Source organism: Kogia breviceps, chromosome 5 (assembly GCF_026419965.1).
Source record: "Kogia breviceps isolate mKogBre1 chromosome 5, mKogBre1 haplotype 1, whole genome shotgun sequence".
Lineage (NCBI taxonomy): Eukaryota > Metazoa > Chordata > Mammalia > Artiodactyla > Physeteridae > Kogia > Kogia breviceps.
In genome coordinates this window covers 148,001,777-148,018,601 of record NC_081314.1, presented here as the reverse complement: position 1 = coordinate 148,018,601, position 16,825 = coordinate 148,001,777, and the positions used below count along the sequence as shown (strand labels likewise).

The following is a 16,825-nucleotide window of genomic DNA, read 5'->3' as shown; positions in this document are numbered from 1 at the left end:
CGCCCCGTCCCGCGCCCGAGGCCGGAGCCAAAGAGGAGGGAGAAGAGCCGCAGGAGCGGCGTCTCCCAGACGCCCGAGCTGGGAGCTCAGCCTCCCCAGACCCCCTCCCGAGGGGCTGCGGCACGTGTCAAGCCAGAGGCAGCGATTCTGTGTCAAGCCGGAGGCAGAGCCCTGGGAGGGGGTGGGCAGGGCTGGGTGGGGAGTGTGTCGGCGGGAACTGGACACCCACGGGGCTCGGGACTGGGCGAACCACTTCTCCTACCGGCCTAGCCCCGCCGTCGCCTGTCTAACTGGGGGCCCCAAAGCCAGGAGGCCGTTCCCGGTAAGGCAGGAACCGAGGGAACAAGGAGGAGCGGGGAAGACGCAGCCGCACAGCCGCCGCCCGGCCCCGCGCTGGCCCTCAGGCGCCTGATGTCCTCCCTGGCTGCCCGGCCCCGCTCAGTCCTCCTGGTTGGAGGGCAGAGGGGACTGTATTCTGAAAGACTGCTCCCAACCTTCCCTAAAGGTCCAGACTCCCCGGCCACAGGTCTCTCCCCCAACAGAGGCCCTCTGCCCTCTCCTTCCCAGCTGCCACCCCACAAGGCCCCACGGCCTCTCCCGGGCCCTTGCTCAGGGTCCAGGAAGTGAACAGGGCCCTCAGGGCCCGGGGGGCTGCCTGCTGACCCTCATTTCCTCCCCTGGGTGTGCTGACCTAGTGTCCAGACTCCTGCCCGGAGCGCCCTCCTCTGGAAGGCCCTTCACCCCCACCCGCCCCTGCCTCTCCACAAAGCAGCGCCGGCAGTGCCACGGGTCCACCGGCCAAAGGCTGGCCCCTGTCTCACTCTCCGGTCACCAGGAGGTTTCTAAGCAGCTCGGGGAAGGTGTCGGAGCCCATCAGAGCCCCTTGGACAGCACTTGATCGTTTTTTTCCAAACACTTTAAAGGCAGCTGGAGCCACGCCTCCAAGGTGCTTGGCACCACGGAGTTAGAGAACAGCAACAGTGGTGTTACGCAATGGCTCTGGCCTGCAGGACTGCACGCTGCGGGGGGCACGGCCTTCCAGACCTCGCTGTTGCATCCTCAGAGCCCGCAAGCAGCAAGCGCTCAGTGAGTGGCCGCTACAGGACTTCTCCTGCTACGAGGATGTGGCCACAAGCCCAGAAAGGCATCTCAGACCCTATTTAACAGGCAAAGGAAGAGGAGACCCACCCGTGTCTGCAGCTGCTTCTCAGCAGCTGTGCCCATGCTCTCTCCCAGGGCTCCTTCCCTGATGCCCTCCGGCCCGAGAGCCATCACGACTAAAACCGCACTGAGGGGAAGTTAATATTTCATGAGACCGAGCAACTGCGGGACCATCCGATGGACAGGTGCAGACGGGCTGGCTTTCGTTTCCAGGTACCCCAGGGCCTCTGTGGGAACATTGCTTAAGGTGAAGTGTCTCATGAATCAGGCTTCTGACGAAACATATGTGCCCACATTGTCCCCTGCGGGGCTATTTCCCTTCTAGAGACCAACATGTTTCACAAGAAGGTCCTGTTCCACCCGCCAGACACTCTGCTGCAAGAGCAATTATGAAATGTCTTTTCCATAAAGATAAAAAGCAGGAACCGTAAAGTACAAGAGCAGCAAGTACTGATCTTGACTGAGGGTTGTTTCAAGTTCAGATAAAGGAAGTGCAGCGCAGAAGACTCTGTTATAGCACGGACACCATGCCCAAGATATCAAGCCCCTCGGTCTGGCAGCGAGAGGAAAACCACAATCACTGAAAAGATAGCGATGTAACCGATTAGCGTGGCGAGCCCTGGTCATGAATAATACACAGGAGCAAAGAGAGGCCAGGCTGCAGGCTCCTTGGAGAAGAGCAGAGGAAGGAGGGGAGGGTCTGAGGGCTGGGAGCCAACATGGCCAGAGCCTAGAGCAGGGGCTGCAGACTTTTTCTGTACAGGGCCGGATGGTGAATGGTTCGGGTTTTGCAGGCGATGGTCTCCGTTTGAACTACTCAACTCTGCCCTTGCAGCGAGAGAGCAGCCAGTGGCAAAACATAAGCGGATGGGTCTGGCTGTGTGCCAATAAAACTTTATTTACAAGAACAGGCAGTGGCTGGATCTGGCCTGTTGGCTGCGGGTTGCTGACCCTGGTCTAGAGAGAGGACCAAGAGAAGTGGGCTTCATGCTGGGGGACAACCTTGTTCTCCTTCATCACTTCATTTCTGAGGTCAACAGATGAACTGCGTTCCAGAAACGTCTAATCAAAAAGGACTGCCCATGGAAGTTGGTGGGCGCGGTGGTGCTGCCCGGGAGGGTAGAGACCGTGGACGCCCTCGTGGCTCTGTGGCCGCCCAGAAAGCCCTACCAGGCGGCCCATTCATTCTGCAGCGACAGGGATGAGAACGGAGATGGAAATGACCCAGACAGTCAGGACACGGAATAAAATGAATAAACACAGGCCTCACTTCTCTTCCACGGGTCCATTCTGTGGTTTGCAGCCGAGTCTGTCCGTCCGGACGGCTCTCTGCACCGGCTGGCATCGCCGTCGGGGGATGAGGGCAGAGAGGCTTGGTCGCTTGGCCGGTCCCCCCGGCCAGCTCCCGTCCGCTTGCCAAGCACCACGCTAAGCCCCTCGCGACCCCGTGTGGAAGGAAACCTTCTCCCCCCGTGGGTGGTGAGGGCGCGGTGACCCGGGCACCCGCCAGAGCCGGCGTCCGAAGGCGCCTGCAGACCCTGCATGCACGTTGGTCAGCCAGCCTCACCACGGGCAGACCCTGCCCAGGGGCTGGGGGAGCCCAGACCTGCAGCCCAGGGGAAGAATGACATAAACCACCTCGGGGTGTGAAAAGCATGGAGGAGTTCAGCGGGGCAGGAGCTGGAGGTCACAGGGTCAGCGTCAGACAGGCTGGGACGGCCTTTCTCAGCAGGGTGCCTTGAGGGAGTGATCCACTTTCTAAGGAAGTGTGATGGATCGAACCAGAACGATCCGATGAAAGCCATTTGGACCCAGGGAAGAGTAGGTGCAAAGGCCCCGAGGTGAACCCAAGTTGTGTGTTTGAGGACCACCAGGAAGGCCATGGTGGCCGGTGGAGTGTGCCAGGGGAGCGGGGCATGAGATGAGGGGAGGGGGCAGGGGCCAGGTCACGCAGGGTCTCCGTGCCCCTGATGTGGGTCCCCTGATCGGACGCGATGTTGTGGGACCCTGTGCTGGTGGATCAAACCACAGCGAGCCTTCAGACCACGGTGCTGCCTGAGGCCCTGCGGGCAGGAAAGCCGAGGCCAGCCCCAGAACGCGTCCATCCTGCCCGAGTGCATCACCGTCCCGTCTCTCCGAGGGATGGTACCGTGTGCGGCCTCCGTCCGGGCCACCATGGCCTTGCCCTCTCTGACTCACCAGCCAGCACCGGGCTGGCTGAGGACAGAGGCTGATGGCCATCAACTGGCTGAGGCATTGCCCTCCCTGGCCGTCCAGCGCCTCGTCCGTGGGCGGTGCCCGGTGGCCTCACTGCTGGGTATAAGAATCTCAGCACCGCGGCCCACCCCCAGTGGCTCTGCCAGACCTCCCGGTCCCCAATTCTCCCGCCTCTGTCCTTTCGGTCCCACCACCACCCAGAGGGGCAGGCCGTTCCTGCCCGCCCGTGAGTCCACGCGTGACCCAAAGTCAGTGCCCTTCCCCACGCAGCACGCAGGAGCAGGCGCTTCACGTGGGGAGCCAGCACTCCCGGGGCCTCTTGCTCACCTGCAGGTCTCGCTGGTGTGCCAAGGCTGCAAGGCCGTTTCCTTGGGTTGTTCCTATAGCTGGTAACCGTGAGACATGAGGGATGTCGCCCCGGACCAAGATGAGGCTTGCTCACTGGTGGCTGGAAGAGCGGTGGATCCAGAGCTCCCTGAGCCCTCCTGCTACCGCGTGAACCCACAGCGTGGGCAGTGAGCGTCCACCGAGCCCCTCGCGTCGCTCCCGTGGAACTCGGGTCGGGCCGCTGACGCAAACGTGCCACTGCCGCGAGGAATAACCCGGCCTTTGTCTCTGACTCAGGAGCCGCAGTCTCCCGCCGGCCCCCGCGAAGGCCGACTTACCAGCCTGCAAGTGGGATCAAAGCAAACCCCGGGCTGACACCCTGCCTGCTGCGGGCATCGGCCTTCACCAATCTCTCCGGGCCGCCCGAGGGTGACGTCCTGCAGCCCCGTACAGTTCCCAGCGCCACACTGAGCCGGCCGGCCCTCACCAGCTGATCAGAGAAGCCCCCGCGGGGCCACAGGTGCTGGGACGGCGGCGGAGGTGGCGTGGGGGTCTGGGCCACCTGTGCTCCAGCCAGCTGTGCCCTCCGCCCCACGCCCCTCGCACCCGGTTCCACTCACTCAAGATTGTTTCTGGGCCCACCCACCATACGGTAGAACCCAGGCATGGATGAGGGGGCTCAGGGCACGAACTGACTGGTAGACCCCTCACAACACGGTGTGTCCCAGCAAAATACAGCACACAGGATGAAATACAGAAAACGCAGCAGTTCTTAAACTACTGTGGGGGTGCTTTTCTTTTTTTTAGAATTCTCTCTATTGTCTTTACAAGAGAAATGGTGGGCTTGGATGGGATGGGAGATCCTAGAGCAAAATTCCACTCTCCCCCACTGAACTGCACCCCCTGGTCTTGCCAGGGGTCCCTCGTACAGGCAGGTCCTTCACCGCTCTCCAGGGCCCTGGGCTTCGGATGTGGCTGTGACTGACCCCTGCGAAAGAAAAAATTATTCTGACACTCGTTAAAAGAGTAAGGAAGACTCTATTCAAGATTATTGCAATTAGAGGAGAGAGGCTGTGCTCAACTCCAAGTTCAACGAGGAAAAGGGGGATTTACAGCCAAGGAGCGGTGAGGGGCCAGTGGATGGAGAGTTACTAAGAGACTTCAAGGGCAGGGGATCTTGCAAACTACAGGCCAAGAAGATTAGCTACCACTTGTGAGGGAGGGATGAGGCGCTTGATCAGATAATGAGGGTGATCAGAGATCAAGCGTGGGGGTGACTTAGCAGGATCTTTGCTGAGATTGGGCTGGGCAGGCCAAAGACTGCACCAGGGCCTAATGGGAAAGGGGTCCCAGAGGAGGCTGAGTTTGGTCAATTCTAACGGGTCTGAGATCCCGGGTACCCGTCTTAATGTACTTTGCAGCCCAAGTAACCTTTGATTTCTAAAATGTTTAAGTACTTGCGAGATCTCTGTTAGGGCTGGCCCGTAACTTTGGCACCTGCCGCCTTTCCTTAAATGCTGAGAGGGAGAGGATCAACGCAGCCCTGCGACTGTCCTGGAGTTCTCCTCTCAACACTTTAAATCTTTCTAATTCAGGGCAGTTACGAGACCATCACTTCTAATGCACGGGACTCGGGGCTGGGACTGGGGCCCGGGGTTGGGGTTCGGGGCGGGGGCTGGGGCCAGTGGCTGGGGTTCGGGATTTGGGACTCAGGGCTGGGACTGGGGCCCGGGGTTGGTGTCCAGGGTTCGGGGATCGGGGAGGGGGCTGGGGTCCGGGGGTTGGGATTCGGAACCCGACCGGCGCCCCGCAGCTGGCTGCAGTCTCCAACCCTGTCGCCTCAGAATCGCGCCAGAGTCGCGCCAGAGCCGCGCCAGAATCACGTCAGAGCCGGGCGTCCCCACAATGCGCATGCGCAGAACCGAGCGCGCGGTGCCAGGGGAGGAGCGGAGCGGGCGAGGCGGAGCCAATGCGGAAGCCACTGCGCTCGCGCCGGCCCGCCCCCTCGCTGCCGGCCAATGGGCTCTCAGCACCCGCCCCTGACGACGCGGGCCCCGCCCCTTGGAGAAGCGCCGCGGCCCGGCGGGCGGCCTCCGTGGTAGCTGGCGGTTTGAGAGCTGGGCCGGGGTGAGGGGTCTGGGCGTCCCGCCGTCATGAAGCTGACGCGGAAGATGGTCCTGTCCCGGGCCAAGGCCTCGGAGCTGCACAGCGTGCGGAAGCTCAACTGCTGGTGAGGCCCAGAGGCCGGGGCCGTCCCCGCGTGTCCTCCCCGCTGCCTGGCAGCCCCTTCCCGGGACTCCCTCCCTGGGACAGGGCTGGGAAGAGCCGTCTAGGAACGGAGGCCCCTGCCCAGCACCTCGGCCCTGGAGCGGGAACCCCAGCTCGCTCCCTCTGCTCTGGGGCTGGACCGGGAAGGGCCTGCGGAGGATGCAGAGGGGTTCGGGGTGGAGGGGGGCACCTCTGGCCTCACCTTCCTGGCCCCTGTCCAGGCTGGTCTGCCCGGTCCCAGGGGCTCACAGCCTCTGGGAGGTGATGCCATAAGCTCAGGGGGCTTTTGGGGAAAGATCGTTTCAGAATTTTCACTCCTCCTGAGCAGTGGTATTTCACATACAGCTCCAAAGCTGCCCTCCTTGCTGGAAACAATTGGAATTACCTTAAAGACTGCCTCTTGGGCTTCTAGGTAGCTTTAGTGGGCAGACGTTTCCCTCTGTGGACAGGTCGCATTTCTGACATTGTCAGCAGTCCCCGGGAGCCAGGCCTGTTGATAAGGTGGGAGATCAAGGTGTTTGACACCCTTGCTAGGGGAAAGAAAGGAAACTGAGACTCCAAAGTGATGCTTCAGTAAACATTTTTGTAATTGAGCCCTGGGGGGCGGGTTGCGGAGAGGGGTTGTCCCCGGGGGACTTCCTGTCCGGGAGGTGACAGGAAGGGATACAGGTGCAGGCTCAAAGGCAGGGCAGCCAGGCCTAGCTGAGCCGAGGTAGGACCAGAAGTACGTCTGAAACTCCAGAAAGGTCCGCACACGTTCACTGGGGGTTCAGAGCACGGCTCCACGCGCCCTGTACACTGGACAGTTCAGGTGGCGCTCCGCCAGACGTAGACCGTCCTCCCACTGGTGTCGGGCAGATTGACTGCAGTGAGCTCCGCCTGTTCATTAAAAGCCTTTCTCTCTGCGCTGCTCATCTGGTATTTTGGCCACGGCATCCATGTCATTGTTTTCAATAATGTGTGCCTTTGTTCTGCATGGGGCGGTCCTTCTTCCCCTAAGCAGGGAGGCACAACAGCCCTATTCCAGGCTTTCTGAAGTGTGTTTCATCAGTCGCATGTTTAGCCTTTGAACTTGGCCCTTACAAAGACTCCCTTGTTTATGCACATTAGTGAGGGAATTATCCCTCAGTGCAACAGCCTCGAGAATGAGTAAATCTTTGTGTCCTTCAAATGGGGCAACCTCTGCCGTGCCTTCGTCTGCGGAGGAGCCCACCAGCATCAAATAGTTTTGTCCAAAATCAACCAGGAAACGATTTGGGGCACCTTTGTCAGTTATCTGGGAAAGCTTTCTTTTACTTTGTCGTTAAAATCACAGACTCTTAAAGGTTGTGGACGTTTTGTCATTAATTTTTGTTTTTAATGTTTTAAATTCAACTTTAACAAAATAAAAGTGCGCACGTCTTTTTCTCTCCCCAGGGGCAGCCGCCTCACTGATGTAAGTATCATGCTGATCAGCTCCAGACACTCCCTGGTCCTCAAGAGGCTGCTTAAATTGACAGACCGCTCCCTTTCGATCCAGGCGGCCGACCAGTACTTTGTTCCTTGAGCAGTGTTTGTAAGGCAGAACCACTCATGAAAACAAAGTTCTGTAGGACCCGAGTGCACTGTGATGTTCCTGCACACATTCTCCTGCAGGTGGAAGGCAGGCCTCACAGAGGGGCGGGCAGGTCCAAGGCACAGACCTGCTCCCACCCGGGGAAGAGCCCCAGCGGCTTGGTTGGCTTTAAGGAGCAGGGCACTCAGCCGGAGGTTTCTTTGTACAGGTTCCTGGACTTCACGTCCGCGAGGAGTTTCTTCACTTCAGCTCCTCCCCTTGGTCAGATCCAGCTTCACCCCGACTCCCATGGCAGGAAGAAATGGGGCCTGGGTGGGGGCAGAGCGCGAAGCTGGGCCGCTGGGCGGAGCTCTATGTCCACGAATAGGTTTCTGCCCCCGCCCACCCGTTTCTGGGATGAATGTCTCCAGCTCGTACACAGTGTGTGCGCTAGTCAGCGGGCTCTTACTGCCTTCTGTTTTGTACCTTGAACCATACCTGTTCTGAGAAACAAAGTTGGAAATGCTGTCAGGGCTGTCCAGAAGAGCCGCTTCCGCCTCATTCTGTAGCTGAAGTGCGTCCCATTCAGCAGCAAAAACAAACGAAGCAAAACACCACTGCAACGGAAAACAGATCCCCTGCAAATGTGAAGCGTTCTGACCAGACAGTGCGCTTGTTGGTGTCAGGGACGCCACCTGGCCCCGTGCGTGGTGTCTGGCGGGCACACGGATATTTGGGGCCTCACCGTCCATCAGCCTTACAGGTCAGGGAGCCGGCATGGGCCATCCTGAGCCGCGCTGGTCTCTTCCACTGAGTCGGCGTTAAGATGGTCTGAGATCCACCTTCAGGCCTGTCTCCCCTATTGGCGCAGCTCTGTTGGCCAGAAGCGGCTTCTGTCCTTTCCCGGGATGTCAGGGGCAGCAAGAAGAAAGGTCCTCTGTCCATTCAGCTCCCCTTACTGATGTCCATTGAGGGCATCTAAAATTAGGAATGCTCCGCCTCGAGGGCTGGCAGCATTTGGTAGTAATGATGCTGTTTAAAGTTGTGGAGAGGGTGCCCGTTTCTCCATCAGGTAGAGGGGACGTCTGGGCTGCAGAGCCCTGCATGCTCCTGGGGCGAGGGAGGCTCCTCTGCTTAGGCCCTTGGCCTGGGGTGGAGTGCAGCTCCGACTTGGTTCTCTTGGCTGCTGGAGAGGGGTGACGTCACAGGGCCAGTGCCCAGCGACTTTTGCAAAATCACATTCTTTTCCTTCCTAGATCTCTATATGCCGGGAAATGCCCAGCCTGGAAGTGATCACCCTCAGGTACTAAATGCCGGCCCACCCCACTCTTAAGTCACCGGGGCTGGAAGAGGAGGAGAATGTTCAGGTCCCCCCTGCAGGCCCTTAGATAACCTGAGAATTCCCAACCAAGGTCTGGGAGGGCCGCTGCTGCAGGCCAGGTCCAGGCAGGACGAGGGCCTGGCTGCTCTGCAGCTCCGCCTCGCTTCCTGGAGGGCACCCGGGCCTCCCCCTGAGCTCGCCCTGCCCGTCCTGGGGTCAGTGGGTGCTGCCCTCCTAATGGTGAGCAGCCGCCCCAGTGTGACCACGTCTGCCCCAGGGCGCCAGCCTTTTCTGCCCTCCTGGTTCCGTCACTGCCCGGAGCTCTGCCAGCTTCCCTGCATCACACGATCTGTCCTTGGTAATAGTTGACCTCTTCCAGAATCATTAAGTGGTTGAACAAAGGAAACCTTGAAAGAACCAAATACTGCCTTTGGGGCTCCAGGCGCCTGGGGAGTTTGCAGTGTCCGGGAGGGAGGCGCGCCCTCCAGCCCTGAGCTCTGTCCTGTGCGCTCTGGGCCCGGGAGGGAGCTGACCCTGCCAGATGCCGGGGTGGGTGCTTTCTGCAGGTCCCCGCACCTTACACCTCAGGGAGATTTAAGCCCTGCAAGGAAGGCAGACTCCCTGTTTGGCAGCTCAGAAGGCCGCAGGACTCGCCCTGCGTGTGGGGCCGTAGGCCCTCTGCTCGGCCTCCTTTGCGCCTTCCGAGGTCACCTGGTGGGTGCCGTGCCGCCCACCTTGTGCTCACGCATCCCCAGCCCCGACCCGACGGGCTCAGGCCGGCACCTTCTTGCGGGATGAAGGAGTGAAGGAAGGAGCGGGCCCGGGCCCGGTCGTCTCCCACCCGGGGCCCAGCTCGGGCCTGTGCGCCTCGGCTTCCCTGGCCGTAAGGCCCGTCAGATGGGCGTGAAGGCAGCGGCGGCCCCGGGGAGGGGTGGGGTGGAGGCGAGGAGGGGCGGGTGCAGCGGGGCACACGGAGGGCCAGCACGTGCAGCGCCAGCCGTCACTGTCACTTACCTGGTGCGATTATCAGCGAAGCTGGGGTTTGAGCCTACACCCCAGAAGGCCTTACCTGACAAACAAATGTATATACTTCCATTACCCAAAAATAGCAGGAAACTTGCAGCGGGCTGCGGGCTTAACCCCATCGCTGCCGAGCGCTGTCAGGAATCTGGGGCAAGTTGCTGGGCCTCCGAGCCGAAGGCCCCCTCGTCGTGCAGCAGGGGTTCTCGCCGCCGCAGCCGGGGGAGGACAGGGCCCAGGGCTGTCGCCTGGATGTCTGGCCGCTTGAACTGGTGGGACCCCCACAGTGTGGGGACTGCTGCTTGGATGCGGGTTGGCCGTCCTGTGAGATGACTTCGTCTGGCTTTGGTCTCGGTGCCCATGGGCAGGAAGGCTTAGTCCACTCTGGCTGCTCTAGTGGGATTTTACAGACACTCATTCCTCACCGTTCTGAGGCCACAAGCCCGAGATCAGGGTCTAGTGAGGGGCTGCCTCTTGGCTCACAGACGGCGTCTTCGCCCTGTGTCCTCACCTGGCAGAAGGGTGGAGAGCTCTGTGGGGTCCCTTTTATAAGGGCACTGACCCCGCTCATGGGGGCCTCACCTAACACCACTGCCCTGGGGGTCAGGATCTCAACATCCGAATCTGGGGGACACATTCGGTCTGTAGCAACGGCAGCCTTAGCCCAGTGGGCGAGGAGGGGACCCCGGGCCACTGCAGGGTGAAGTTCTCGCGTCACCCCACGGCCTGCGCAGCCTCCCTGATGGTGAGCATTCCCGAGCCTGGGTGCGCTCGTGCTGCGATGGCGTCAGCCTCGTCCCGGCTGCCGGGCCAGGTGGCGCCGAGCACACCAGCGGCCACGTTGACAAGTGAGTGTCGGGTGGGGCCCAGGAGTTGGGGCAGCCTGCCCGGCACAAATGCAGCGTCCAGCCAAGCGTGGTCTAGGCCGGTCTGGCGTGTCGGGCAGGGTCCCCTGCGGCCTGGGGCTCCGGGCATGAGGATATGCTCGCTGACCCCTCGATCTCAGCCAGCTGGTCCGACTGGGTGTGCAGGGCGTGATCCCGTTCCGTCAGCTCAAACCTGCAGGTCTCTGGTTCACTCATAATTTAAACCCGTAGCTGTTTCTTTTGTGAACCCGGGGTCTGGAAGTTCAGCGCTCGGTTCTTGGTCACATCGTGGGTTTTCCTGGCCGCTGCCAGCTTTGGGCTTGGTGTGTCCCGGGGAGGCCGCAGTCTCCTGCCCTGCAGGGGGGCTGAGACCTCCTACCCCAGGGTTGACTCCTCGCGGCCTCGACAGAGCGGGGGCTGCCGCCCCCACCTTCAGCTGGAGGAGCTTCCCCTGCTCCCAGGGCCTGGGCCCTCCCTTGCACTCGACCAGCCACGGCAGGGTCTGACCTCCTTCTAAGGCGAGGGCAGGTGGGCACTGGCCCAGCAGTGCTCTCGTCTCCGTGGGGCGGGGGGGCCCCGGCGGGCGCTGACGGCCATCTCCCTGCAGCGTCAACAGCATCTCCACCCTGGAGCCCGTGAGCCGCTGCCGGCAGCTGAGCGAGCTCTACCTGCGCGGGAACCGCATCCCCAGTCTGGCGGAGCTCTTCTACCTGAAGGGCCTCCCGTGCCTGCGCGTGCTGTGGCTGGCGGAGAACCCGTGCTGCGGCGTCTGCCCGCACCGCTACCGCATGACCGTCCTGCGCAACCTGCCTCACCTGCAGAAGCTGGACAACCAGGGTAGGTGCCCGCAGGCCGGGCCGCGCGCGAGCAGGCCCCACCCCCGCCCTCCCGCAAGTGCCGGGGAGGCCGGCGTCCCCGGGGTGCCCCAGGTCGTGCCGCCTGCCGCCCGGCGCGGCCCCTCGCGGAGCGCAGGGCCTCAGCTGAACCCGCCCAGTTGTTTCTCTGTCCCGCCACCGAAGCGCTGAGTTGCTGCTTCTCCTTTCTGTCCTGCCAAGTACCCTCTGCTCCAAATGCTCATCCACCTGCCCCGGGAGCACGTGACGGTCTGGGTGGCCGGGCAGCGTCACTGCTGGTCGACAGGGTCCCAAGGTGGTGATGCAGGTGAGGGCGCTCCGTCGCTCCTTGACCCCTCCCACCCCGGGTTGCCTCGCTGTTGGAGGGGTGGCGTGGGGGGTGGGGGGGCGCCTTCCTGCCGTCTCAACCCGCATCTCCTCCGGCACCCACGCGGCGATGTGTGTGGGCCCTTCCTGCTCCCACCGCTGGGCTTCCAGCTCGTGTCCAGGGCCGGGCCTTCTTCCTGTGAATCCCCTGGCGTTCTCTGGGGTGGTTCCTGACCCTTATGTCCACGATTACTTTCTCCTAGGTGAACGATTTTAATATAAATAAACTTCAGATAACTGTCATGTGTGAGTGAAATAGAAGAAATATAGTGTAGTCTCTTCCTTTTAAAAACCTGTCTTAATTTAGGGTTTTTTATGAGTATTTGTCTGCTTTTGGCAAATGCTGAAATTCAGATTCACAAGCGGTCACTGGCCCTCTGTCGTGTCTCCAGCACCTCCAGGGCGGGGTGCAGTGGTCGGGGACCCAGCCCTGCCCCCGGGTGCTGGCCGTCGGGGTGGGACAGACGGCCGCCTCGTCTCCAAAGCAGACCGTGCTGAGCGCCGAGGGGCCGGCCGGGCGACGGCTCGTGGGGCTCGCTTGCGGTGAGGCCACTGATGCTTTTGCCCCCTCCCCCTCCCCCTCCCAAGCTGTGACGGAGGAGGAGGTGTCCCGAGCACTGGTGGAGGGAGAGGAGGTCACGGCCCCCAGCAGAGAGGACTCAGGGGATGGCCCGCCCGAGCTGTCCTACACCCTGAGCGCCGAGGACGCCGCCGCCGAGATGCCACGGGACCCGCTGAGCCTCGGCGAGGAGGAGACCAGGTGTGGCCCGCGGGCCTGCCCGGTCCTCCCGCGCGCAGCCGCGACTCTGGGGCTGGAGGGGGGGTGCGGGTGTTTGTTTCTGGGCTGGCTCTCAGGGGCCCCCAGCCTGGGGTCAGCCACGTGGCCAAGAGAAGGCCCAGGGCAGGGAGCTCGTGCGAGTGCGGGACCAGCCGTCCGCAGGGAGTGGTGGACTTGGGGCGGTGGGCTAGTGGGCGTGCAGGGCCCCCCGGGCAGGAGGGAAGCCTCGTGGCCATGGCCATGCCCGGCCGAGCCTCTGTGCAGCCTCAGGAGCCCCGGGGATGGGGGTGGGGGTGTGGACTGAGGGAGAGCCCTCCCTGACCCACAGGGCACCTCAATTGAATGATCGTCATAGACGTTTGTGGGCAGAAACTGGACTTGGGGAACGTGGTGGAGACCGTTGTTCGCAGCGGGGCCCCAGGCCGGGCGTCCGCTTGCAGACGAGGCCCACGCGCCTTACTGTCCTGCAGCGGGAGAGGGAGGGCCCGTGGCTTTTGCTCTTTGTCCAGGGCTCGTGCAGCATTTGTGCTCGTGCCCCAGCCCCCGGCCCTGATGGGAGCTCCAGGAGCACAGAGGTGCCCCAGGGGTCAGAGAAGTAGAGCTGCCCCGCCCCCCCCGTCCACTGCTCCTGCCCCCCCAGAAGCAGAGTCCTGCAGTGGGGCTTTCCCTGCGTACGGGGTGAGGTCCACTTTGAGGAGCCTCTTCTCGCTGTGCCCCGAGGCACTGGGCCCACAGATGTTGTGTGAACAGTGCGGGCGGGGCGCCGTGCCCCTCGGGCCTCACGCGCCGCTGTCCTCCCCCCACCCGCCCCCACCAGCAGCATCCAGGGGCAGCTCGGCCTGAAGCGCCCTTCCCGGGACCAGTTCCCTTCCTTCTCGCCGAGGGCGGCCACAAGCAGTCGCAAGAACAGGGTGAGTGTGACGGAGGCTGCTCTGGCCGGAGGTGGCCCCGGAATGTGGAGATTGGGGGCTGGGGGTCGGGGGACAGGGGCTGGAGACACCACAGGGATGTGCGAAGCCAGGCCCTGGAGGGTGGGAAGCCGACCATCTGGGTCCAGAGTCTGCGTCTACATCTCAGCTGGTTGGGCGCGGCAGACGGAGGATCGGGTGCCCGAGTGCGCAGCGGGGGTCCCCCCACTCCCAGGGCTGGGCCGAGGGCCGTCTGGGAGCGGGAAGGTTGCTGCCTGGGGAGAGGCCTCCCGCGTGCAGTTAGAAGCAGGGGCCCTCCTGGCCAGGGCGGCAGCGGTGTCCCTGTGCAGTGACCAGGCGGCAGGCCCCACGGCTCCACAGGCATCCCTGTAAGGATCACAGCTTGTTGGCTGAACGATAAGTACGTCACGTGGGCAGTTGAGTGACATCAGTGGAGACCCGGGTCCCTCCAAGTCCTCTCGTGCCACTCTGGCTTGTGCTTGGGTTCGTCCCGCGCTCACGGGGATGCCCTGCTCCGGGCTCGCGGCCGGCAGAAGGGGGGGGCCGTTTCTTGCCGTGTGTCCTCTTACCGGTGCGACGTCCTCCCCGCCTGCCCCCTGCCCCGCGGCAGGCTCGCTGTCAGTTCCCCGAGCCGGTCATTGGCAGGGCGATGGCTCACCAGTCAGCTCAGCCCAGAGGGAACCTCGCCACCGGCTCACGTGGGAAGGGGAGCTGTCTGAACCGGGGTCTGTGGGGAGGCCCGTGACCCCCCAGCGCCTGCTCCAGCCCCTGGCTCGGCCTGACCGCAGCTGCCAGGTGCTGTGGGCTCCCCGTGGCGTCACGAGGGGGCAGCACAGTGTGAGCTGCCTGAAGCCGCGGGCGGGGCCTCGCTCATCCACGCGGCGACCACTCGCTGGGTGCGCAAAGTCACGGGAGGCGCGGAGGTGGGTGGACGGAGGCCCCGTCCTCGGAAGTGCCAGCCCCCAGCGCTGAGGACGGACGTGACCACAGGCTGAAGGCCGACCTAGGCAGCGCTCATTTGGCCTGTGGCTAGTCTCCCCCGCCCTGCCCCATCCCGGCAGGTCACTGTCCCCTCGTGGTAACACTCTCCTCAGTGAGGGGGCCGCGTGGGGCCACTCAGGGTCCCTGCACACACTTCCCACATGTTTGGGGAGGAGCCTGAGGTATGTACCGTCCCCAGTGGCAGGTCTGCCTGGCAGGTGGGCTAAGGCCTGAAGCTCCCCCCACCCTCAGTCCCACTCCAGGGCCTCTGCAGCGCAGAGTGGACCAGGGATTGAAGACACTGGTACAACTCCGCGCCTGCCATAAATGCAAACGAAAGACCATCAAACCTGCCCAAACAGGACCCCTGCTCTGAAAGCAGAGGACAGAAGGGCCCTGGCCCTGCCACCGAGGGTCCCGGCCAGGCTGGGTGTCCCTGTGGACATCAGGCCCCCCGCAAGCCTCTGAGCGCAAGGTGCCGGTGGCCAGGAAGACCTGGGGAGACGGGGAGGGCTGGTGAGATTTGAGGGGAGCAGGGGTCTTAGGGCATCGCAGAGCCGGGGGTCAGCACCCCAAGCGTGAGCCTGTGAGCGATGTCCCCGTGTCCACACGGGCCGCAGGCTCTGGCTTGCAGCTGTGCCTCAGGCCATTCCGCAAGAAGGATCGGCTCAAGTGGCCTCCTTGTGCAAAATCCTTCCAGAATTTTCCTAGTAGAAATGGCCATGTTTCCCTGCTCAAATGCAGATGGAAACCAGGTGTAGCCCTGTGGACACGGGTGCATCACACACTAAGCACGTGTGCATTTGAGTGCGTGTCGCTGAGAGCCTGCTTCTGGCCTCTGCTCCATTGCCGCCCGGCCTCTCTGGGCCTCAGGGCTGTGAACAGGAGGTTAAGTCGGTTCGTAGGAAGTCCCTGCCGGCGGTGAGTGCCGCACCCGTGCCACGACGGTGGCTTCCGTCCGTCCGAGTCTCCGCCTGTTGCCTGCAAGGCCGCCCTCCTGCAGGCTGCGCTCCCGCGACGTGCGCGTGCGCGGTGGCGTGGGCGGCCCAGCCTCGCAGGCGCGGTGCTCACCCGGTGGCTCTCTGTGCCCCCAGAGCAATATCCTGACCGCCATCCTCCTGCTGCTGCGGGAGCTGGACAGCGAGGGGCTGGAGGCCGTCCACCAGCGCGTGGTCAGCCGGCTCCAGGCCCTGCGGAAGCAGGAGCTGCAGGAGGCCACAGAGTGACTGTCAGCGGGGACCCCGAGCTGAAGTCCGGCGTCTTCCCGGGCACCTGGGAGAGTGGGGCTCTCAACTGCAGCCTCTGCTCGACCCCAGGCTGAGCCTTGGTGCACAGGGCTGCATCCTTAGGGAGCCTCGCCCACCCAGGAAAGCTGAGCTTTCTCTGTGGACGGGCACCACGCCAGGGCAAGAGGGGCTGGCTGGTCAGACCTGCCCCTGTGCCCTCTGCTGTGAAGGGCCGTAGCCAGATGCCCTCCTGTGTGGCAGGGCCACCTCGACTTGCCTCTTCCTGAAGGTGGGCTTTGCAGCCATCCTCCCTAATAAATATTTTTCCAAAGTCTGATCTGGAAGCAGATGTTTTCTGAATGACAGGCACGGCCTTGACATTCTTGGCAAAGGCAAGGGCAGTCACTCGCGCATGTTTTCTCAGCCAGTTGTCTGACTGTCATGGGATGGATTTCTGTTGACCATAGGAGACTTCCAGAACGGGGTGGCAGCCTTAGGGGTGGGCTGCCTGCCACCTCCAGGGCCGTTTCGTCTGCAGGGCACTTGTGTCCCTTCTTGAGAGCCCCGCACGACACAGAGGGTCTGTGCTGCCCAAGTGAGAAGACCTGGATGACAGGCCTGCCGCTTCTGTCTGGGGACCTGAAGCAACTGCGTGGGAAGGGACAGCCTTCTGGAAACTGTCTTAAGTTCTCTTCCTTTGGGAAGAGTTGCAGGCCTTGCTGCGGTGACTCCACAGCCCTGGGGTCCTTCCTGGTGTCCCCGGTGCAAGGGGAGGGTTCCCCTCGAGCCGTCAGGGGAGGTCCCTTCTTGCTGGGCTTGAAATGACAGGGACTGGTGTCCTGTAGGGGCAGGAACATCCACGTCCCTGTGGGAGCCGAGGGTGTGTCAGGTTGCACGAAGGCTGCACAGACCCAAGGGGGACTGACCACAACGTGTGCAGGAAACCAGCCCGGAAGACCGCGGGCTCCGGGAAGGGG

The 16,825-nt window shown here is 62.6% G+C and overlaps 1 protein-coding gene across 5 annotated transcripts; it reads left to right on the top strand.

Annotated features, from left to right (window-relative positions):
- The first annotated feature begins 5,749 nt into the window (after positions 1-5,749).
- Positions 5,750-16,185, top strand: CFAP410 (cilia and flagella associated protein 410). Of its 5 annotated transcripts, none has more exons than XM_059064822.2 (7): positions 5,771-5,935; positions 7,390-7,408; positions 8,764-8,810; positions 11,322-11,551; positions 12,523-12,694; positions 13,533-13,623; positions 15,717-16,185. In XM_059064822.2, exons 1-7 carry the CDS (start codon positions 5,859-5,861, stop codon positions 15,846-15,848), a joined length of 768 nt encoding a protein of 255 aa, XP_058920805.1. In that variant the 5' UTR covers positions 5,771-5,858; the 3' UTR covers positions 15,849-16,185. The 5 variants fall into 5 exon arrangements, with proteins under 5 accessions (XP_066891327.1, XP_066891326.1, XP_058920805.1 ...); XM_059064821.2 differs by having other exon boundaries at positions 13,530-13,623; XM_067035226.1 differs by lacking the exon at positions 7,390-7,408 and having other exon boundaries at positions 5,750-5,948.
- Positions 16,186-16,825: the final 640 nt, after the last annotated feature.

Excerpts from the sequence above, each read along its gene's own strand:
- CFAP410 (XM_067035224.1), top strand. The coding sequence starts at position 5,859 with ATGAAGCTGACGCGGAAGATGGTCCTGTCCCGGGCCAAGGCCTCGGAG. Across the intron at positions 12,695-13,532 it reads CTCGGCGAGGAGGAGACCAG|CATCCAGGGGCAGCTCGGCC; the intron begins GTGTGGCCCGCG and ends CCCCACCAGCAG. Across the intron at positions 13,624-15,716 it reads CAAGCAGTCGCAAGAACAGG|AGCAATATCCTGACCGCCAT; the intron begins GTGAGTGTGACG and ends CTGTGCCCCCAG.